This window comes from Neoarius graeffei, chromosome 7 (genome assembly GCF_027579695.1).
Source record: "Neoarius graeffei isolate fNeoGra1 chromosome 7, fNeoGra1.pri, whole genome shotgun sequence".
Taxonomy (NCBI): domain Eukaryota; kingdom Metazoa; phylum Chordata; class Actinopteri; order Siluriformes; family Ariidae; genus Neoarius; species Neoarius graeffei.
In genome coordinates this window covers 84,649,108-84,674,283 of record NC_083575.1, presented here as the reverse complement: position 1 = coordinate 84,674,283, position 25,176 = coordinate 84,649,108, and the positions used below count along the sequence as shown (strand labels likewise).

General features: G+C 41.1%; 1 protein-coding gene across 2 annotated transcripts in view; it reads right to left on the bottom strand.

Annotated features, from left to right (window-relative positions):
* LOC132889737 (ATP-binding cassette sub-family E member 1) overlaps window positions 1-25,176 on the bottom strand; it is a 60,335-nt gene that overhangs the window by 19,474 nt on the left and 15,685 nt on the right. The window contains exons 4-9 of one of the 2 annotated variants that reach the window (XM_060926533.1): window positions 25,066-25,163; window positions 24,851-24,968; window positions 19,169-19,306; window positions 18,747-18,816; window positions 14,575-14,671; window positions 7,167-7,256 (exon numbers count right to left, since the gene is read on the bottom strand). In XM_060926533.1, the coding sequence (XP_060782516.1) occupies window positions 7,167-7,256; window positions 14,575-14,671; window positions 18,747-18,816; window positions 19,169-19,306; window positions 24,851-24,968; window positions 25,066-25,163 (611 nt within the window). The remainder of the gene's footprint in view (window positions 1-7,166; window positions 7,257-14,574; window positions 14,672-18,746; window positions 18,817-19,168; window positions 19,307-24,850; window positions 24,969-25,065; window positions 25,164-25,176) is intronic. The other variant, XM_060926534.1, reaches the window with a different exon arrangement.

Here is a 25,176-nt window from a genome sequence, read left to right as displayed (position 1 = left end):
CACAATTAGCACCTGAACTTCTCTCAGTTAATAAATGCAATGAGTTTGCATCCTTTTTCAAAGGTAAAATTGATAAAATACGGCAGAATATTCCTCATAATACATCTCACTTGCAAAAAATTGAAAAACTGCAATCACCAATGACACAGATAGATAACTTCAACACAATGTCAGAATTTTGTTTAATTGATTATGAGACTCTTGAAAATACTGTACAAAATCTCAGTTCCTCAACATCTGAATTGGACATTCTGCCCACCAACTTTTTTAAGTCTGTTCTTCATCTTATAATTACAGATGTGCTTCAAATTATAAATACATCCCTGGAGACTGGCGTTGTTCCTGTATCCCTAAAAAAAGCCGTTGTAAAGCCCCTTCTTAAAAAAAATAATATGGATCCTTCAGTATTAAATAACTACAGGCCAATATCAAAGTTACCATTCATTGGGAAAATCCTTGAAAAAATTGTCTTCAATCAATTAACTGCCTTCTTGATAGCAAACAGCCATTTTGATAATTTTCAGTCAGGATTTCGTGCCAATCATAGCACTGAAACAGCGCTGATTAAAGTTATAAATGACATACGTCTTAATACTGATGCAGGCAAAACATCGGTCCTGGTGTTACTGGACCTCAGTGCAGCTTTTGATACTATTGATCACAACATACTGCTATATCGACTTGAACACTGGGTTGGATTGACTGGTAAAGTTATAAATTGGTTAAATTCATACTTAAAAGATAGAAGCTTCTCTGTTACCCTGGGAAATTGTTCCTCAACGTCAATGTCCTTGACCTGTGGTGTCCCCCAGGGGTCGATTCTTGGACCATTACTTTTCAACCTTTATATGCTCCCACTTGGGCAAATTATCAATAAAAATTCAATTTTGTATCACTGCTATGCAGATGACACCCAAATTTATTTCGCTCTATCACCTAATGATTATGCCCCCCTTGAATGTCTCTACCAGTGTATCGATCAAATCAATAGCTGGATGTCACAAAATTTTCTTCAGCTGAACACAGATAAAACAGAAGTAATTCTATTTGGAAAAAAAGATGAAAGACTCAAGATTACCACTATTCTTGACACAAAAGGGATGAAAACTAAAGAAATGGTTAAAAATCTTGGTGTTTTCATTGACAGCGAGCTAAACTTTGATAGTCACATGAAAGCAATCACTAAAACGGTATTTTATCACCTAAAAAACATTTCCAAACTAAGAGGACTTATGTCAAAAAATGATCTGGAAAAACTAATACGTGCCTTCATCTCTAGTAGGGTTGATTACTGCAATGGCCTTTTCACAGGCCTCCCAAAAAAGACCATCAAACGACTTCAGCTGGTTCAAAATGCAGCGGCGAGGGTTCTCACACGAACAAAAAGAACAGAGCACATTACTCCAATTCTAAGGTCCCTTCACTGGCTTCCAGTAAGCTACAGAATTGACTTTAAAGTATTGCTGCTGGTGTACAAATCTCTAAATGGTACAGGGCCCAATTACCTCTCTGATATGTTGCAGCGGCCAAACCCAATCAGATCTACCAGATCAAAACAGAAAAATTTACTATTAAAACCAGTTGTTAAAACAAAGTATGGTGAAGCAGCTTTTAGCTACTATGCAGTACAGCTATGGAACCAACTGCCAGAGGACATTAAAAATGCTCCTGCTGTTGGCAGCTTCAAATCTAGGTTAAAGACCAAGCTGTTTTCAGATGCTTTCTGTTAAATAATTAATATTGTCTTTTTTTTTTTTAATAATTTTTACTTTCTCTGCATGTTTTAAATTTACTTTAATTTTAACTCTATTCTATTTTATTCTTTATTCTGCTCCATTTTATTTTATTCTTTATTCTATTCTGCTGTTTTTTCTCTCCTCCTCCTATTTCTACTTTATTTTATTATTTTATTTCTACTATTGTTTAATTCTTATTATTTTCTTTTAATTCTTTTAATTAATTGTTTTAGAATAAAAATAAAATTATTTTATGTAATTTTATTTCTCCATTGTATACTGTTTTTGTTTTTACTTCTGTAAAGCACATTGAACTGCCATTGTGTATGAAATGTGCTATATAAATAAACTTGCCTTGCCTTGCCTTGCCTCACTCGAGGCCTAAAGAACTGTCTCTGAACTAATTATGACCATGCACCCAGAGATGATACTTAAAATAAAAAAGTGATGTGGGTGTATTTTTTTTAATAAAATATCAAAACATTCACAACACTCTAAACAGACAAACTCTTTGTCTTAGGTGGTGTTTACATTAGACCGTATCAGCGGATCATCAGATTAACGTTTTTAAAACGATTCGCGTGCACACAGCAACGCCAATACACGATTCGCGTGCACACAGCAACGCCAATACACGGATACGCTCGGCTCCGCAGGCATCCTGCGCTCCAAATCACTCCGCCCTGAACAGCGAGTGCCCTCTGAAGGGTGCGCACTCTGGCCCTGCGCAGCTCACAGAGCGCGCGAGTGAAGCGCACGAGCAGTGATTCGGGACAAATAGCAGGAAGTGAAAGTCCGCGCCGTTTTTCAGCAGTCGCGTCACATGACCAACGCGGCATGACCAACGCCAGCGAATCAGGAAGGTGGATGTCACAGTGACGTTGTCCAATGACGACGTCAGCTAGAGCTCAGCACAGCGTATCCTCGTTCCTCAATGTTTACACAGCACCGGATCAGATACGTAATGGATTGAATACGTGGGCCCTGGCGGATTCAAGTTGTTCCGCCTGTGGAGTTGTTTCCCGGCGTTTTAATGTGAACGGACAGTGCATCCACGACGAAAATGAGACGGATACGGTCTAATGTAAACACCACCTTAGTTTCCCAGCACTTGCTTCAAACATTTTACATTTTGTACCCTTGAAAAACGAGGGAGGGAGAGAGATACAGAGGGGCATAGATAAGAGACGAGGTGGATAGATAGATAGATAGATAGATAGATAGATAGATAGATAGATAGATAGATAGATAGATAGATAAGAAGTAAGCCTAAAGTCTCTTAAAGGTACACAAAAATGCAATTGGCGTACCAATACATTGGTACAAAGGTGTGCACTCACCAGTCAAAAAGCCAAACTGAGGGCCCAACTCAAGACCTAAAGAACTGTCTCTAAACTAATTATGACCATGCACCCAGAGATGATAAACAGACAAACTCTTTGTCTTAGTTTCCCAGCATTCAACTTGCTTCAACCATTTTACATTTTGAAGAATAAAAAGAGGGCGGCACGGTGGTGTAGTGGTTAGCGCTGTCGCCTCACAGCAAGAAGGTCCTGGGTTCGAGCCCCGGGGCCGGCGAGGGCCTTTCTGTGCGGAGTTTGCATGTTCTCCCCGTGTCCGCGTGGGTTTCCTCCGGGTGCTCCGGTTTCCCCCACAGTTCAAAGACATGCAGGTTAGGTTAACTGGTGACTCTAAATTGACCGTAGGTGTGAATGTGAGTGTGAATGGTTGTCTGTGTCTATGTGTCAGCCCAGTGATGACCTGGCGACTTGTCCAGGGTGTACCCCGCCTTTCGCCCGTAGTCAGCTGGGATAGGCTCCAGCTTGCCTGCGACCCTGTAGAAGGATAAAGCAGCTAGAGATAATGAGATGAGATGAGGTTTTAACAGCAAAATGGAATAGTACAGGACGGTATTTTACAAAAAAAGGTTTTAACAGCAAAATGGAAAAATAGTACAGGGCGGTTGGCAGAAGAAATAAGAAAACCAAAACAAAAGCCTAGTCAACAACTGACTCCTCGTTCCAGCTTTCCTCGCTCCCGTGTCCCACGCGCAGCCGCGAGGCACAAAATAACAGTGAAAGCTTCCGGTCCTCTGCCTAACCTACACTGTGACTGTTCTACAAAACGTGCAGGAACAACCACCCAAAACTTCAACTAGCTAACACCACCACCACCAGCTAAAGCTATTTACAACAGAAATCAAAACTAACTAACAAAACATTAAACGGTGCGCGTGTGCCGGCGTCTGCTCAAAGAGGAAGCGCAAGCGAGAGAGAGAGAGAGACATCACGAAGTTAGGGCGTCTTTATAGTTGGAGGACCGCCCAGTAAGCCCAACGCCAATGCACCAACGCTCCACCTATGGGATATGATTGGAGAGACATTAACAAGATCAGCAACACATCATTAACAAACGTAATTACCGCAAGCAACACCAGCACCACGTAACAGTGACCCATAAACTGGGAGCCAAGATATCTGGAGTTCACACGGTTGCCACTCCAGTACCGGAGGTGGATGTCCATTTGTTTACTTTTCGTCGTCTTGTTAAGACTTTCGTCGAACATTATGACGAATCCACCACTTGCCTCGGTAAAGGCCCGGTCCCACTGGCCAATGGACACAAAACGTATGCAAAAAGGACACAGCGGACGAGCAAAATTTCGAGGGTGGCTCTATCCGTTTTCATCCGCTCCAGAAATGGACAAAATTGGCGAAAATTTGCGAAAACAGAACGGAAAAGAACGGACGTGGGTAGTATATAGCGGGGATGTTAAACGCATGTTCACAGGAAGCCTAGCGGATGAAAGCGGATGGAAGTGGATGACAGCTCCGAAGGGGTTACCGGTGATAACTGAGAAGCGGACGCATAGCAGAAAGAGCGGATGCATAGCGGATGAAGGGGATGCATCACGTACGCCTAACGGAAACAAAGGGGATATTGCGCGGATGTATATCGGATGCAGACCGTTCACTGCGCATGCGGGGGGTATGAATTGCATCTGCTCCGCGGATATAAAGGGATGCAGCACGCACGCTGTCAGCATAAAGCGGAAAGACGTGCTGGCGGCTACATCGATACATCTCTACTACATCTCGTTTTTGAAGAAGGCTACTCCCCCTTTTTATACAAAATATCGATTGTCCGCTAGGTGTCCTTCTACATACTCTAGACATACTCCAGACATCCTAAATATACGAGATACATCCCAGATATAAACGCTTTGTCCGTTTTGAATACTTTATATACGAGATGCATACGCTTACATCCTTTCTATTTCCGTGCTACTAACGATGAATAGACGTTTCATGTACCTTATCTTTCCTCCCTCTTTCCGTTTTCAGCTGCAGCGGATGTGAGTTGCGAGGATGCCCAGAGGATGCAGAGAGGATACAGCAGACGTTTAAAACGGATGATAACGGACATAGAACGTTTGTTGCTCGTATATGTCGCGGATTTACATTGTACACGGCGGAAAGTTCATCCGTTCTAAAAGTTTTGTGCAGCTCAAAACTTTTTGCGCGGATGAAATCACAGTGGACGGATGCTCGATGGATAGAGCGTATGAAGCACGTATGCAATGAGTACACAACGGATGCATAGCGTTTTCCAACAGATGGCAAAGATTTTTTTACGTTTTACATCCTCTTTGCATCCGTAAGTGCAGTGGGACCGGGCCTTAACGTCTTTGACCAACTCCTTCGTTATATAAGGAGCAAGACCGAACTTTGTTATGTAAGACGTTTTGTTTTTTCTACAGCAGAATGTTGTAGTGACGTCCGAGTCTGGGAACACACCCTTAAAGAGTTCGCTTATGCCCACATTCGAGCTGTATGAGTGGTGTTCCGTAATTGTTTTTAAAATCCAGAGCACCTCTGCCCGAAGTGTCGGGGTTCCACCGACACCCATCATGCCACTGCTCGGCCCTTGTGTTGTTGCTAGCCTTGCTGATGATGTCTGGCTTGGCTGATGCTGCTGACATTCGACAGTGGTGCTAGTGCCAACTCCAGGTGCATTCGGAGATTGAACCGTGCAGAACTGAGCGATGGGCTGGTGGCGGTGGAGGGCAGATACAAATGTGCTTTGAGCTCTTCATGTGAGACTCTAAAGCGAAATGACCTATAGTGGACAACTTGAAGGTCTTTCGACAAACACAGCATCTTGCTTCAACGTCGCTTCCAGGAACCTCCCTCACCCAATCACGATATCTTTCATCTGAAAGCCACTGCTGATTAAAACGACACTTCCCCGTGCTGCGATTCGCGGAGTCTCCTCTCCACCACGGACTCCGACGATTGCGCCGGCGCGAAAATGTATCAATATTGTTTCTTTCTTTGCGCATACTCCAAGAAATTCACTGATGTTACGCAAAACCCACGTTTTCACATTGTAGAATAGTATGAGTAAATTTAAGACCTTTGTTTAAAAAATTAAGACTTGGGCAAAGCAATTTAAGACTTTTTAAGGCCTTAATTTTGGAATATTAAATTTAAGACTTTTTTTAAGACTTAAGACCCCGCGGCTACCATATTTTTGCTGAGATGAGAATTAAACGATGATGTTTTTGTGATGTATGTGTTAATTATTAGTTACAGCATATGTGACTGAGGCGAGTAGCATTTTTAAAGAGATTTAAAAAGTGTTTATTATTAACAGAATAACGTGGTTATTTTGACTTATAAATATTAAAATAATGGCAAATTATCTTTAGACCAGATTCAGTTTTCTTCCAGAAGTGATACTTACTTGAGCGAAATAAAGGCTGCAGCCAAGACAAAAGTGACAAATGTTTCAGTGTCCATCTTTGCGACGTCTGTCTCCCTGGTAATAGATTTGCTCTTATCTGATTGGTTGTTGCCAGTTGTCTATTGTCCAAAAAGTTGCCCTGTATCTCATCACATTAAGACTCCACCGATAAAGCTACTTCCTGAACAACAGCTAAGATACATCGCACACATCTGTCACATGGATAATGGGGAATTGCAGGAACAACCTCTGTTTGACACAAGGTCACCAAAATGGACTCGGTTCAAGAATTTGCTGGGATTAGATGACCAGCAGATACGGTGTATAATGATGTCAAAATCAGACTTTAAGTGACTGCTGGAGAGAATCCTGACAGAAAAACACTCTAAGGAGTATAGAACTTCACTCGAGGAAAATGATGATGATGCTGTACTGTGTATATATAATTAATTATCCAATTCTGGATTCTTGTTCAACACTGAGTTCAGTTGGCTCTCTTGCCTTTTTTTAAAATCAGTGTCACACTTCTAAAGTTACAGTCAATATCTACTTCCTGACTGTAACTCTGTGTCCTTGTACAAGTTCTGTGCAGCGTTCTGTAAATCAGAGCAGTTTGTGTGAAGCAGAACACAGCGGTTACACATAGCACAGGAGTGATACGAGGCTCTGAGGTGCTCCGCCCACCTGTCTGGTGTGATCAGAGAGCGTATAGTGATGGCAGCTTTCAAACGCTGCTTCACGTCCAGGTAACTGGAGGGCTCGTCAAACATGAAACTAATGGATACAAGAAAAACAGCAACAGCAAGAAGGATTAGTAAATTCTTCATATCTATAGGCAGCCATGGAAACAATACAAATAGGATTATTAGGCGATAGCACAGCGCTTTCAGATCAACTTTTTGTGATATTCAGGATCACAAAGCCCTACTGTCCAATCCGGTTTCAGTAAAAAAACAAACAAAACAACTGTTCATGTCTAATGGAAAACAAAGCCTTAACGCAAGGCACTACAGGTAGAAATAAAAATTTTGACCAATGTCAGATTTTTGCATAAACTGCATATATAATCAAATAAACATCAAAATATAAAAACCGTTTTTGTCCAATCATGCCAAAAACATCATGTGAAACCTAGCCGCTTCGTTGATGGCTTTAAGCTCCGCCCACTTTATATAATCACAGCATGTCACGTATCCGTAAAAAGCTTATATTAGGTGTGCTATTCCCCCCACCACCCCCATAAAAACAGTGGTGCTTGAAAGTTTGTGAACCCTTTAGAATTTTATATATTTCTGCATAAATATGACCTAAAACATCATCAGATTTTCACACAAGTCCTAAAAGTAGATAAAGAGAACCCAGTTAAACAAATGAGACAAAAATATTATACTTGGTCATTTATTTATTGAGGAAAATGATCCAATATTACATATCTGTGAGTGGCAAAAGTATGTGAACCTCTAGGATTAGCAGTTAATTTGAAGGTGAAATTAGAGTCAGGTGTTTTCAATCAATGGGATGACAATCAGGTGTGAGTGGGCACCCTGTTTTATTTAAAGAACAGGGATCTATCAAAGTCTGATCTTCACAACACATGTTTGTGGAAGTGTATCATGGCACGAACAAAGGAGATTTCTGAGGATCTCAGAAAAAAGCGTTGTTGATGCTCATCAGGTTGGAAAAGGCTACAAGACCATCTCTAAAGAGTTTGTGTACAAATGGAGGAAATTCAAGACCATTGTTACCCTCCCCAGGAGTGGTCGACCAACAAAGATCACTCCAAGAGCAAGGCGTGTAATAGTTGGTGAGGTCACAAAGGGCCCCAGGGTAACTTCTAAGCAACTGAAGGCCTCTCATACATTGTCTAATGTTAATGTTCATGAGTCCACCATCAGGAGAACACTGAACAACAATGGTGTGCATGGCAGGGTTGCAAGGAGAAAGCCACTGCTCTCCAAAAAGAACATTGCTGCTCATCTGCAGTTTGCTAAAGATCACGTGGACAAGCCAGAAGGCTATTGAAAAAAATGTTTTGTGGACGGATGAGACCAAAATAGAACTTTTTGCTTTAAATGAGAAGCATTATGTTTGGAGAAAGGAAAACACTGCATTCCAGCATAAGAACCTTATCCCATCTGTGAAACATGGTGGTGGTAGTATCATTGTTTGGGCCTGTTTTGGTGCATCTGGGCCAGGACGGCTTGCCATCATTGATGGAACAATGAATTCTGAATTATACCAGTGAATTCTAAAGGAAAATGTCAGGACATCTGTCCATGAACTGAATCTCAAGAGAAGGTGGGTCATGCAGCAAGACAACGACCCTAAGCACATAAGTCGTTCTACCAAAGAATGGTTAAAGAAGAATAAAGTTAATGTTTTGGAATGGCCAAGTCAAAGTCCTGACCTTAATCCAATCGAAATGTTGTGGAAGGACCTGAAGCGAGCAGTTCATGTGAGGAAACCCACCAACATCCCAGAGTTGAAGCTGTTCTGTATGGAGGAACGGGCTAAAATTCCTCCAAGCCGGTGTGCAGGACTGATCAACAGTTACCGGAAACGTTTAGTTGCAGTTATTGCTGCACAAGGGAGTCACACCAGATACTGAAAGCAAAGGTTCACATACTTTTTCCACTCACAGATATGTAATATTGGATCATTTTCCTCAATAAATAAATGACCAAATATAATATTTTGTCTCATTTGTTTAACTGGGTTCTCTTTATCTACTTTTAGGCCTTGTGTGAAAATCTGATGATGTTTTAGGTCATATTTATGCAGAAATATAGAAAATTCTAAAGGGTTCACAAACTTTCAAGCACCACTGTACATTATCAAGTCAAAACATTACAAAAACATTTTAGAGTTCCAAACATTCATTTTCCAGCACCAAATAAAAAAAAGAAAAATGTTTGTATCTGAGCAGCATATTGCACAAGAGAGCAAGATTAAAAAAGAAAACATCATGAAGGCTCCTGAGTTTTGGTGCAAAATTAAGAAGCGAATGTGACAAAGTGTCCAGAAGAAGATGCTCAGTAAAACCTACAGCTCATTTCCTTACAAAACTGCACTCGTTGTACCTGAGACGGGATCAGGTTACTTCGTCCAATGCCATTTTGTCCAATAGTTGAGACATTTTGTCCAAAGCCTTTTTCATATGCGCTATCAATTACTTTATATGTGCAACAAGATCGAGATATGAACAAACCATAATTCATTTTTAGGGAGTACAGGTTTATGACTGCGTCTCCTGCAATTTACAGTGGGTACGGAAAGTATTCAGACCCCTTTAAATTTTTCACTCTTTGTTTCATTGCAGCCATTTGCTAAAATCAAAAAAGTTCATTTTATTTCTCATTAATGTACACTCAGCACCCCATCTTGACAGAAAAAACCATAAATGTAGAAATTTTTGCAAATTTATTAAAAAAGAAAAACTGAAATATCACATGGTCATACAGTAAGTATTCAGGCCCTTTGCTGTGACACTCATATTTAACTCACATGCTGTCCATTTCTTCTGATCCTCCTTGAGATGGTTCTACTGCTTCACTGGAGTCCAGTTGTGTTTAATTAAACTGATTGGACTTGATTAGGAAAGGCACACACACCTGTCTATATAAGACTTTACAGCTCACAGTGCATGTCAGAGCAAATGAGAATCATGAGGTCGAAGGAACTGCCCAAGGAGCTCAGAGACAGAATTGTGGCAAGGCACAGATCTGACCAAGGTTACAAAAGAATTTCTGCAGCACTCAAGGTTCCTAAGAGCACAGTGGCCTCCATAGTCCTTAAATGGAAGAAGTTTGGGATGACCAGAACTCTTCCTAGACCTGGCCGTCCAGCCAAACTGAGCAATCGTGGGAGAAGAGCCTTGGTGAGAGAGGTAAAGAAGAACCCAAAGATCACTGTGGCTGAGCTCCAGAGATGCAGTAGGGAGATGGGAGAAAGTTCCACAAAGTCAACTATCACTGCAGCCCTCCACCAGTCGGGGCTTTATGGCAGAGTGGCCCGACGGAAGCCTCTCCTCAGTGCAAGACATATGAAAGTCCGCATAGAGTTTGCCAAAAAGCACATGAAGGACTCTCAGACTATGAGAAATGAGATTCTCTGGTCTGATGAGATGAAGATTGAACTTTTTGGTGTTAATTCTAAGCGGTACGTGTGGAGAAAACCAGGCACTGCTCATCACCTGCCCAATACAATCCCAACAGTGAAACATGGTGGTGGCAGCATCATACTACGGGGGTGTTTTTCAGCTGCAGGGGCAGGACGACTGGTTGCAATTGAAGGGAAGATGAATGCGGCCAAGTACAGAGATATCCTGGAAGAAAACCTCTTCCAGAGTGCTCAGGACCTCAGACTGGGCCGAAGGTTCACCTTCCAACAAGACAATGACCCTAAGCACACAGCTAAAATAACAAAGGAGTGGCTTCGGAACAACTCTGTGACCATTCTTGACTGGCCCAGCCAGAGCCCTGACCTAAACCCAATTGAGCATCTCTGGAGAGACCTGAAAATGGCTGTCCACCAACGTTCACCATCCAACCTGACAGGACTGGAGAGGATCTGCAAGGAAGAATGGCAGAGGATCCCCAAATCCAGGTGTGAAAAACTTGTTGCATCATTCCCAAGAAGACTCATGGCTGTACTAGCTCAAAAGGGTGCTTCTACTCAATACTGAGCAAAGGGTCTGAATACTTATGACCATGTGATATTTCAGTTTTTCTTTTTTAATAAATTTGCAAAAATTTCTACATTTCTGTTTTTTTCTGACAAGATGGGGTGCTGAGTGTACATTAATGAGAAATAAAATGAACTTTTTTGATTTTAGCAAATGGCTGCAATGAAACAGAGTGAAAAATTTAAAGGGGTCTGAATACTTTCCGTACCCACTGTATATAACTGATAACCTATATGTACCTCCCGCTGTCTGAGAGCGGTAGGACATGGATGCAAGTGCAGAAGTACTGTTTATTAACAATTGTGAAAACACACAGGCAAACAATCCAAAACGGCAGGCAATCTTGTAAACGTGAAACTAGCAAAAGGTCTCGCGAGGCACGAACAGGCTAAATCAGGCAAAGACAGAAACTAAGAACAGGAAACAGGATTAGAAACTCAGGGACTCAACATGGGAGAATAAGGCTTGGAATTGCGCGCTGACATGGTGCAATACTTCGCGCTGAACGTGTGTTTTCTCATATCTGGATATCATATCTCACACTTGCTAAGGATATCTGGCAACTGTGAGTATAGATTTTCTATGTAATTTGGTCTAATAAAAAACGATCTCTCCCCACAAGTGGGCCCAGCCGAATGTGCCCGAAGTTGACTCTCACTGATTCCCATCGTTTCCGGTTTCATTTTCATTTTGCAAAAATGTGTTTTGCTTTCGTCAAATTCCATTAAGAATTCCTCCTTTTTTCAAACAAACAAATACCTGAAATATAAACTTGATAGTACGTATGAAAAAATGTCTTAACTATTGGATGAAATGACCTGTATCCCCTGAGACTACCATTTTTCTCACACCAAATACTGACTTTGTTTCGTTTATTATGGCTTACTGCTTATTGTATTTTTTAATGTTGAAATTGTTTCATTTCATTATTTTTTTTAACCCATTTTTGGTCGACTGCATTTCTTTACATGTGCCTAAGACCTTTGAACAGGACTGTAGATGTGATTATGAGTATACATATCAATTTCATTTATAAACCGCACTTACTAGAGTACAAGCATATTAAAGTATAACTTCACTCCCAGATCTGAGCTGAATTCTATTTAAAAATAATAATAATAATAAGTTTCATGACGTCGAGAAGTACCAAATGGTCAGCCCTACATCAGCAGCAGCCTTGCAAGATTCTGGATTAATTTTACCAGTAGGCTAGATGACATTTTGAGCCGTTTTCCAATGCAAAAAGTCAATGTTGATTCTGAAAATTGGAATTTTGTCCATATTAACACCAACATTAATGTATTTTATCACAGTACAGTCATATAATTTAGTTTATAGTTCAAAAAACAAATTTATTCTATATTCAGAACCATAAATAACCTATATTCGTCAACTTTTACATGTGAATTCCTATTAGAATATTATAATTAATTAAAAGGATACTATAGAGGAATTTCCCAAAGTTATGTTCGACTTTATCCTGAAAACTGGCACAAGATATCAAGCGAATGGTATTTTCCTGGTTCAACAATCAAGTAAAAGTTTTTCCTGTTTTCTTCACAGTGAAATTTTTTTAATTCTAACAAAATCAAACAAGAGTGCTTTGAGAGCACAAAATCCCTCGCTGGCAACTCTACCATAACGCTGGTAAAATGCGACTGAATTGAACGAAATTGCAATAATACAGACATATATCAAAGAATCCTGTCAAGTTTCGTGAAATTCCTCCAAAAATTATGAGAGGAGTTGATTTCAGAAGGTGAGCGCTCTTCCTGGGATGGATGGCCGGACATCGCCACGACATAATCCGCCTTCAGGCCTTTCAGCCAGCAGGGGATAAAAATTGTGAGGGAATTTGAGTTCAGAAAGTGAGCACACCTTAATGAAATTGCCAGAGTACAAGTTTGTTAATAATCAAGGGCATAACTCTGGTAAAATCTGCCCAAATTAAACTAAATTTCAATGTGTGTATAACTGTCATATAACAAAGCCTTTTGCCAAGTTTGGTGAAATTCCTTCACAAATTGTGAGAAAAGTTGATTTCAGAAGAACCTATACCCTCATGAAATTGCCAAAGTACAAGTTATTTAATCAAGGGTCAAAACTCTAGGAAAATGTTCACAAACGAAATTAAATCGCAATATGCGTATTACCGTCATATAACAAGGCCTTTTACCAAGCTTCGAGAAATTCGTCCAAAAATTGTGAGAGGAGTTGATGTCAGAAGGCAAACGCACCTTCATGAAATTGTGAAAGTACAAGGTTGTTAATCAAGAGCCACAACTCTGGTAAAATGTGACCGAATTGAACAAAATAACAATCTGCGTACTACCGACATATAACAAAGCCTTTTACCAAGTTTGGTGAAATTTGTCCAAAAATTGAGAGGAGTTGATTTCAGAAGGAAAACACGCTCTCATGAAATTGTCAAATTATAATTTTGTTAATCAAGGGCTGTAACTCTGGTAAAATGTGACCCAATTTTAGGAAATTGCAATATGCGTATTACCGACATATAACAAAGAATCCTGCCAAATTTCGTGAAATTCCTCCAAAAATTGTGACAGGAGTTGATTTCAGAAAGTGAGCACCCTTCCCAGGACGGATGGATGGCCGGAAATCGCCATGACATAATCCGCCTTCGGACCTTTCCGCCAGCGGGGGATAAAAATGAGATTTTTAATTGCATTAAGCATGCAAATGAATGCATATACAATTAAACAAAGGCTCATTTGCGTAAATACATTGTAAAATATATGCAGCGTGGCATTTATTATTAGGAGTAATCCAAAAGTGATTATTAATGTCCATAGGAGGGGTCAAAATACAGGTAGGCGGAAATAAACAAGGATAATTTCTGATAAGAAAACAGGAAACATGAGTGAGGTTCTAAACCAGGAAGGACATGGAGCTAGAAAACAACACAGAAACTATGGCTTGGAAATAATGCTTCAAGATGCACGATAAGACTTTGTAATAACATGAAGACGCAACAGATAAAGCTAACGAGGCTGGAACAGAGAACAGGGGAGTATAATCAAGATATACACCGATGACAGGACAGAGGCGGAGACAAGACGAGAATCATGACAAATACATGTGTACAGACAGGACGTAAAAAAATAAAGAAAAAATAGAGAGTGACATTCGTTACTCAAAGAATGGGGGAGGATTTATGACACGAATTATGTAAATTTGAAAATTTCCAATATAAAAGATAACTTGCTAATTAACCAGGAAATAAATTGTTTGAAAAACTGTCTTCATCGGTGAAATCCAGTCATGTGTCAGACTTACACACACACACACACACACACACACACACACACACACACACACACACACACACACGTCCATGCATTATGGGATTGTACTGTAGTGTGTATATACAGGATTTCAGAAGCATACATATCTGCTCTCTGGATGCACACCACTGCACAGGCGAAGCGCTGCAGCTCTCCTCCTGACAGATCCTCAACATTCCTGTCCCTGAGATGAGTCAGATCTGTGTCACAAAACACACACACACACCAAAAAAAAAATGATCACATTATTTAAAGGAGAACTGAAGTCATTTTTAAACTTGCTTTATTTCTTAATTAACGTGTTATTCAATGACGTTTTCGGTTTTAGTAACCTTATATTGTGACTCATATTGGCAACTAATTGCAATTAAATATTATACTTATCAGCCAATTCGGTTTTTAGCCATGTTGAATTTAGGTGGTTTGGTCCACGGCAGGCGTCGCTTATCCGTGCGATCTTCACGAGACTTGTGGGAGACTTTGAAACATGAAGTGTCAGTGCCGCCATTTTGAAAACTGTTTTCCAAACGAAGTATTGCACAAAAACGAGTTTAAATAACGATTACTGCCTACTTTTTTCAAACTTTCCTGATTGCTATGAAAACAAACAAAACTTCCGGCTTGATTACATCAGCATTTGAAAGAGGGCAGCGCGTGTCTTTTGACAACGTTGGCAGATGTCGGTCACTTTGATTTGCGCTGTACGTTTTACTTCCGTCCTACGATGTCTCGCACAGGTCTCGACAAATCTCGTTTACGGCCGTCGCTTTGACATACGGACTGATATATTACATAGCATATTTCAAAACACTCATAACTTGCTATAGCAGCGACAAAATGGCGATCAAAAATGCATTCTGATATTTAATAAAATGACAAATAGAATTTTGATGATAAAAAAATTTGCCTTCAGTTCTCCGTTAGGTTTCATTTAAACCAATTAAATTTCATGTAAACCTGTTATCTGGAATTAATTACAGACAACATCATCCCCCATCAATATCATCCTCTAACTCGGTTTATAACCACACCACAATACCAAACTAGTGAAAAGTCCTGGTCCAGATGGAGTGTTACCTGATATCATTGTGAACGGAGGTGCCCGATTAAGAGCCTTTCTATTTTCAATCATAACTATCTTCTGGACAACGGAAAACATCCCAACTGATTTGACTGACCCCAACATAATGATACTTTTCAAATAAAAGGAGATAGAAGTCAGTGCGGTAATTACAGAGGGCTCTCCCTACTCAGCGCTGTTGGAAAGGTGTTTGCTGATATTATTTTGCAAAGACTCAAAAAACTGGCAGAAACATTTTATCCACAGTCTCAATCTGGATATCGTAGTGGTAGAAGCACTATCAACGGTATTTTCACACTTGGACAATTGATGGAAAAATCAAGAGATCAGCCAAGAAACATGTATGGTACATAGCCTTCAATGACTTCACTAAGGCCTCGGACACTGTGAACCGGGATCTCCTTTATTCCATCTTAGACAGATTTGGTTGTCCAGCGAAATTCATCAGAATTATCAAGAAATTACATACAAGACTCAACGTCGATGGTGAACAGTCAGAAGGTAGAGAAGAAGCTTTGACAGGAGTTCTAGTCACACATGTTCATTATACAGAGGATATTACATGGTGGTGTGAAGATATGAAGTTTATTTTTGAGTGGTGAGAATATTCCTGAATGAGTCAAGCGAAGAAGTAAAATATTTTCAACAGGAGAAGACAAACTTCATATCTTCATGCGACTGTGTAATGCTCTTTATATTATATGGACACATCCACACATACAAAAAAAAAAAGTTCATCAAAACAATTTTAATTTTGAACCAGTTCGCCATTTCGACAATGGGCGTCGAGTCAGTGGAAAAACACTGGGAGTGACATCATCGGGATCCTCACGAGTGAAGATGTTTGAAAATGTGTTACTCAGGTCAGGGATGCGTTTCGTATGACAAATATGAGCGGTATATTTCCCAGTAAAACACTTGTGTGTGTGTGTGTCCTAGTAGGATTTTCCTGACAGTTACTCGGTCGCATCCTCCAGCAAAAGCCAGGGTTCACAGAGGGCTTACAAAGCATCAAAGGGATCTCATTGTTGAAAGGTATCAGTCAGGAGAAGGGTACAAAAACATTTCCATGGCATTAGATATACCATGGAGCACAGTGAAGACAGTCATCAAGAAGTGGAGAAAATATGGGACAACAGTGACATTACTGAGAACTGGACGTCCCTCCAAAATTGATGAAAAGACAAGATGAAAACTGGTCAGGGAGGCTGCCGAGAGGCCGACAGCTACTGTATAGTGACAATTTACATAGGAAGCTGTATGGCAAATGCTCCACATCTCATCTCATCTCATTATCTCCAGCCTGTTTATTTATCCTGTTCTACAGGGTCGCAGGCAAGCTGGAGCCTATCCCAGCTGACTACGGGTGAAAGGCGGGGTACACCCTGGACAAGTCGCCAGGTCATCACAGGGCTGACACATAGACACAGACAACCATTCACACTCACATTCACACCTATGGTCAATTTAGAGTCACCAGTTAACCTAACCTGCATGTCTTTGGACTGTGGGGGAAACCGGAGCACCCGGAGGAAACCCACGCGGACACGGGGAGAACATGCAAACTCCACACAGATAGGCCCTCGCCGGCCACGGGGCCCGAACCCAGAACCTTCTTGCTGTGAGGCGACAGCACTAACCACTACACCACCGTGCCACCCCCGTATGACAAATATGAGTGGTATATTTCCCAGTAAAACACTTGTGTGTGTGTGTGTGTGTGTGTGTGTGTGTGTTCTAGTAGGATTTTCCTGACATTTACTCAGTCGCATCTTCCAACCAAAGCCAGGGTTCACAGAGAGCTTACAAAGCAGCAAAGGGATCTCACTGTTGAAAGGTATCAGTCAGGAGAAGGGTACAAAAACATTTCCACGGCATTAGATATACCATGGAGCACAGTGAAGACCGTCATCAAGAAGTGGAGAAAATATGGGACAACAGTGACATTACCGAGAACTGGACGTCCCTCCAAAATTGATGAAAAGACAAGATGAAAACTGGTCAGGGAGGCTGCCGAGAGGCCTACAGCTATAGTGACAATTTACATAGGAAGCTGTATGGCAAATGCTCCACATATTTCTTAAAAAAAAAAAAAGTGTAAATCACTGATATGGTGATGCCTTCTGTAAAGAGATGTTGATTTAACATTTATAAAAGGACTCCAGTGTCAGCATTTTTGTAACAGTCAGAAGTAAAGCTGCATGGTTAAGTTTCCAGGATGGACGATTTCCCAGTTTCCCAGTAATATGTTCATGAGAGAACAAGAAGACAGAGCCATCTACCGTATATCCCCCGCTGCCCTGTATACCAACTACACACCAAGTTTCAAGATATTATTTGTCACATTTTTCAAGTTCTGCTGCAGGAAACCAACCCTACACCTCTTTACACTGACCTCAGGAGCCCATGGCGTAAGCCCACCGGACCTTTGGTCCACCTGAGCTAAAAATTAAAATTTCTCACATTTCTTAGTATCAAAAGCCACATATACATTACTTAATCAACACATATACCAATTTTCAGGACCGTACCACTCATAGTTTTCAAGTTCTGCTCCGGAAACAAAACATAACCCTAAGACTAACCTGAGAGACTAACTTAAGTCTGAAATTGTTTCCAAGGAAACATGAAAAATTAAACATTTCTCAAATTTCTTAGTATGAAAAGGCACATCTACATCACCTTGTTAACATGTCTACCAAGTTTCAAATCCGTATCATGAACAGTTTTAGATGTATGCTCTGGAAACAAACATTGCTCTTAGAAACTAAATCATAGTCTATTTTTTATGTAAAAATTTGAAAAATACTTGTTGGCAACCAGTTCACATGTTGCTCGATATGTATACAAAGTTTCATGAAGATATCTTCAGTAGTTTTAAAGATATGGCCTGGACACGAAAATGTGACCGGACGGACGGACAGCTGGACGGACGGACGGAACCTATTTCTATATCCCCCGCCAAACTTTCTTTGAGCGGAAGATAAAAATTGGAACCATTGGCAAATTGCTGTTGTGTAAGATGAATAAAACACTTCAGGATGTATCATACTACCACTGTTGATTATTTTCCGTGAACAGCACTGCCCTGAGCGTTTACTCCTTACTTACAGTACATTACATACATCTCATTTAAAAATAAATAAATAAATAAATAAATAAATAAAAGAGGAAAACACCCCCAAAAAACATACCGAGTTGCTCACAGACTACAACCTCCGTCTTGGTGTCATCCTTCCTGCTCAGAATAGAGCCTATGCTTCCCTGCAAAACAGAAACACTGATTTATTAGAAGAAGAAGCCTTTATTTTTGTCACTCAAGCACAGCAAAATTTCTCCTCTGCATTTAACCCATCTGAAGCAGTGAATACATGCACACGTGAGCACACACCCACCCACCCACCCAGAGCAGGGGGCAGCTATACTACAACGCCCAGGGAACAAGTGGGGGTTAGGTGCCTTGCTCAAGGGCACTTCAGCCATTCCTGCTGGTCCAGGGAATCGAACCAGCAACCTTTTAGTCCCAAAACTGCTTCTCTAACCTTTAGGCCACGGCTTCCCCAACATTAAACGACATTCCCAAATGAAATGATCTAAGAGCAGCTGGATGACACACCTTGACAGTTTTTGGGATCTGGTCGACGTATTGAGGCTTCACAATGGCTTTCAGATCGTCTTCCAGGATCTTTGTGAAGTAGTTCTGCAGTTCAGATCCTCGGAAATAAGCCAGGATTTCCTGCCAGTCAGGAGGAGTCTGCCAAGAGAGAAACAACTGCTACGTTGTGTTGAGGCCACACGAAGAAGACGTGGTTACACTTTTCAATTCTCCAGCTTTGGTGACGATTGTGTGATATTTTTTAGAACACAACAGCTGGATCGGGAGCTTTAGGTTCAGTAAAAGTAATCTAGCACATGATCACTCACACTGTCGAAAAAAAGTGTAAAGTTCATATCTACAGTAGTGGTCAGAAGTTTACATACAGTGACATGAATGTCATCTTGGATATGAATGTCATGGCGATATTTGGGCTTTCAGTGATTTCTCCGAACTGTTCTTTTTCTGTGGTAGAATGATTGTACAGCATCTCATCTCATTATCTCTAGCCGCTTTGTCCTGTTCTACAGGGTCGCAGGCAAGCTGGAGCCTATCCCAGCTGACTACGGGCGAAAGGCGGGGTACACCCTGGACAAGTCGCCAGGTCATCACAGGGCTGACACATAGACACAGACAACCATTCACACTCACATTCACACCTACGGTCAATTTAGAGTCACCAGTTAACCTAACCTGCATGTCTTTGGACTGTGGGGGGAAACCAGAGCACCCGGAGGAAACCCACACAGACACGGGGAGAGCATGCAAACTCCGCACAGAAAGGCCCTCGCCGGCCCCGGGGCTCGAACCCGGACCTTCTTGCTGTGAGGCGACAGCGCTAACCACTACACCACCGTGCCACCCTGTACAGCATACATCTTTAATAAAAAAAAAAACACAGTAGAATTTGGCGCACAAGTTTTAATTTTCTTTGGGTTTTCTGAAATCAACACAGGGTCAAAATTATACATACATGGTCAAAAATATACATACAGCACACCTAATATTTGGGTAAAATATCTCTTCGCAAGATTCACCTTGACCAAACATTTTTGTTTACCATGAACAAGTTTCTGGCAGAATTCTGGTTGGATATTTCGCGACTCTTCATGGTAGAATTGGTAGAGTTCAATTATTTTTTTTTTCTTGGCATGGACTCGACTTATAAGCACGGTCCGTATAGTATTTTCAATAGGGTTGAAGTCAGGACTTGTTTTAAGCTTAATGTTAGCCTGCTTTATCCTCCACAACCAGCTCTGATGCATGTTTGGGTTCATTGTCCTGTTGTAACTCCCAAGTCCCAAATCGTGTTCAAGTTTCTGATGGTTTATGCTGAAGAATTCTGAGGTAGTCCTCCTTCTTCATTATTCCATCCACTTTGTGCAATGAACCAGTTCCACTGGCAGCAAAACAGCCCCAGAGCATGATGATCCTACCACCACCACCAGCTGGTACAGTGTCCCTCTGTACATGGTGGTCATTGCGGTCAAACAACTCAATCTTTGTCTCATCTGACCATACAGCTATCCTCCAGAAGGCTTTTTCTTTGCCCATGTGGTCAGCTTCAAACTTTAATTAAGCTTGAAGGTGTCAATTTTGGAGCAGGGGGTTATTTCTTGGAGAGCAGTCTCTTAGTCCATGGTGATCTGAACTGGAGACAGTGATCCATCAGCTTCCAGTTCATGGCAGGGCTGTACCATGGTTAGGGTTGCACAATTCCCAGGAATTTTCAGAGTGGAAATTTTGGGGAACTTTCAAAACCAACTTTACTTAAAAATTGATCAAAAAAAATAAGGTCCTTTTATTCAGATTAGGATATTTCTCTTGGTCTCTGTTCTGTTCAGAAGAACATACAAGCAAAAACAAGCACGTAACTAATTAAATAACTGAGAAAATTAATAACCACCAAATGTTTTACAAAAACAATACGGGTTTTCCCTGGTACATGTATAATGAATTAAACAATAACCTTAGACTTTGTGAGAACTTACCTTCAAAAGCAACTTTAACTCTACTTATGATTTTGAAGACTGCTTCCTGTAACTTTTTTGTTTACTAATTATACTTCAACAACTTGAATTCCTTTTTCATTTTGCAACTGGTTTGTAAACCATATCCTGTCAAGTAATTTGCTTGAAAATTATCAGATTAGAAGTAATGATTAGGGTATACACTGCTATTAAAACAATACATTAAACAGCCTTGCTCCAGATTCAAAGATAAACGCGACACTAATATATTTTACAAGCAACAAAACTTATTTCAAGACTACTAGTAATTAGAAATTTTACATTTTTTAAATTTAAATATTTCTTGTTATTTTATGATGTGATACCTTTGTGATTAAATCTGTAGACAAGTCTTCAAGTTTCATAAAATTTTATAATAAAAATGGTCAAAATTAAGTTTTTGCAAGATTTTTAGGAATCACTACTTGTTATGCAATGAGTTAGATTTCCAGTTAATTCTTACCAAAGGGTACACTCTAGAAAAATAATCGATTCAATTCAAAATTACTAGATATCTTGTCCGAGGGGGGGCGGCACGGTGGTGTAGTGGTTAGGACTGTTGCCTCACAGCAAGAAGGTCCGGGTTCGAGGCGAGCCCCATGGCCGACGAGGGCCTTTCTGTGCGGACTTTGCATGTTCTCCCCGTGTCTGCATGGGTTTCCTCCGGGTGCTCTGGTTTCCCCCACAGTCCAAAGACATGCAGGTTAGGTTAACTGGTGACTCTAAATTGACCGTAGGTGTGAATGCGAGTGTGAATGGTTGTCTGTGTCTATGTGTCAGCCCTGTGATGACCTGGCAACTTGTCCAGGGTGTACCCCGCCTTTCGCCCGTAGTCAGCTGGGATAGGCTCCAGCTTGCCTGCGACCCTGTAGAACAGGATAAAGCGGCTAGAGATAATGAGATGAGATGAGGTCTTGTCTGAGGGACACTTAATAGAAATCTATTCAAATGCAGATTCGAGAGGTCCCCAATACACACACACACACAAATGTATTCAAAAATGTGTAGTAGACCAAGGGATACAAGACCTTCTACACTTTTGTGGTAAGGAACTTGGGAATGCACATTTGACCTCTGACAATTTTGACTGGATTTCTATTAAGTGTCCCTCAGACTAGATAATTGAGACTGAGAATAATAATTTTTCACTGAAAAATCTGAATATAATACTAATATTGAAAAACTAAAAGCCTTTTATTAATTGGCCTTTAGCAATATGTCCTATTCTTAATTAGCACAAAAACAGTACATAATTGAAAGAAAGGCTTAACATGGGTTTTAATTTGTTTTTCTGGGTGATGAAATGTTTTAAAATGTTTAAGACTTAATAAATGCCAAAATTGAAAATTCCCGAAAATTCCCAATATTCCCGAGCCCTTCAAAATTCCCGGAAACTTTCCACCCCTTTGCAACCCTAGCCATGGTAGTTCCCAGGTTGTTCCTGACCATCCAAACTAATTTCCTTTCAGCTGAGGGTGACAGTTTGGGTTTTCTTGATGCAAAGTGGCTTGGCAAAGTGACTACACTTCACAATAACTTGCATACAATTGTTTGAACTGATCTTGGAATTTGCAGTTGTTTAGAAATGGCTCCAAGAGACATTCCGGAGTTGTGTACATCTGCGATCCTCTTTCTCAGATCTGCACTGAGCTCCTTGGACTTTCCCATTTTACTGTGTGTTGGTAGCCTGGCAAGCCAGACTAAATGTGAATATTTAGTCTGGTCTCGGTCGTAGATATTTCCGAAGGGTGTGGGTAGGAACAACCCGTTGTCTTTCAAACTGTCTCTGTGCGTATAGGCCAGTGCTCTGACCAATCAGCGCAACAGTGACTGTGACGTAGTCAGAGTGACAGAAAGCAGTGGGGGAGGCCTTGAAATAAATAATTTTTCAAAATGCGTATTAATTAACAGGTTCTAGATATTAAGAAGTTTGGAGATAATGACCACAAGTTTGGAGTCTGTACCACATACTTAACATACACTCTTATTTTTTTCAAGTGTTTTTCAAGGGTTTGCTTAAACTGTTTTTGAGAGTTTTTATTTTTATTTAGTGGTGTTTGGTGAAATAATTTCCCTTAAATTTAAAATAATGGGAAAATAAGAAACAATCAAAAAGTAATGTTTCAAAGCTGTTTATTAATTCTTCGTACTGCACAAACTAGCCCCATCCTTTTGGCTACCAGCGGAGCCAGCTGGTAGATCAGACTTTTGCCATAGCTGGTCGGCAAAACAGCGAAAACGTCCTTCTTGAAAAGGAATGAGCGGAGAGCCTCTTCCTGCTCATGTTTCAACGAAAACTCCAAGTCTAATTCTTCTAAAACTGATTCCAAAGTGGAGTCAAACTAGCGCTTTTCACTAGCCATAGCCATCTTTCCTGTTGTGCTTTCTCCAGCGTCGTGCAGCCTTGTCGTCACTCCTGCAAAAACCCGCCCAAAGAATCCAAACAAAAACCTTGTGTTGTGATTGGCGGGCACAATTTGATGCCCGGGGTGTTTTGTTGATATGGTGCGAGGCTAGACCCACTCGTAAGCAAAAATATTTTTGGCCGCTAGGCGGGTGGGTCTAGTTTACTAGGCTAGAGTGTTGGTCAATCCAGTGAGTGCTGTAAACAAACCCTTTTTATGAAGGCACAGAGAAGCTACCAGCTGTAGTCAATCATGATCACTAACAGGAAGTTAAGAGACCTCGGCCTTGGCAAGATAAGAGACATTTTGGAAGTTTCAGCACCTCTGAATTAATAATCTAATGCCGCTTTTCCACTACAAACGCGGCTGAGTCGGGCTGAGCCGTGCCGTGCTGAGTCGAGCTGAGCGGGGCTGTTGGAGTTGCATTTCGACTACAACCGCGCTGAACCGTGCTGGCTGGAAGTGGGTGGACACATTGGGTGGAGTTAGCGAAAGTGGGTGGACGGCAGGTGATGTCGTTAAGCAGCGCAAACAGTGACATCAGTGATCTTTTAAGCGGTAGTCTCACGACCCGAATAGTAAACAATAAACATGGAGGACATGGAGTCGTTAGTGTTGCTGGTCTTGGTGCTGTGGCTTGTTGTCACCGACAACGCGGACAGATACTGGCAAGAGCGTATAGATGAGGCGAGGCGCATAAGGCTTCAGAAATTCTCGTAATTCGTAATTCTTCTCCTTCCGGGTTTGCGGTGTTTACAGATCCCAGCGCGCTCGCGGGGCGTGTGTGGGCATGTGAGGACACTCCTCCTCACCAATCAGTGCACAGGGGAGTGTCTGCTCACGCCCCTAGCCTCACTCGGCTCGGTTTGGCTCGCTTCAGCCCCACTCCAAAACCGTGCGAGTTTTAGGGGCTAAGCAGGGCTGAAGCGAGCTGAGTCGTGCTGGTTTTTGGTAGTCGAAACGCGAGCCGTGTCGGGCTGAAGCGAGCTGAAGTGAGCTGAAAAAGGGTAGTGGAAAAGGGCCATAAGTGAGCTCAAGTAAATTTTTGACCCTGTGTTGATTTCAGAAAACCCAAAGAAAATTAAAACTTGTGCACCAAATTCTAGTGTTATTTTTAATTAAAGATGTACGCTGTACAATCTGCCACAGAAAAAGAACAGTTCAAAGAAATTACTGAAAGCCCAAATATTGCCATGATATTCATCTCCAAGATGACATTCATGTCACTGTATGGAAACTTCTGATCACAACTGTAAGTAAACTTTAAAAGATGATATCGCGTTACCTACATCATATTTCCCCAGGTTGGGCTTCTGTTTTCCAGCGAGGATCTTAAGTGCTGTTGATTTTCCAATGCCGTTCGTCCCGACCAGCCCTAAAACCTCTCCCGGTCTCGGGATTGGTAACCTGTAATAATAAGAGAACGAAACACTGGCTAGCATACAACACATGGAGACGATGCATTGCTGATGTGTTTCTTTTAAATATGTTATCCTAACTTGACCTGTGTAGTTTGAAAGAGTTGGCACAGTATCGGTGTGTGGTCTCTTTCTCCAGGTTACTCGGCAGGTTAACGATAGCCAAAGCACCGAATGGACATTTCTACAGAAAAAAG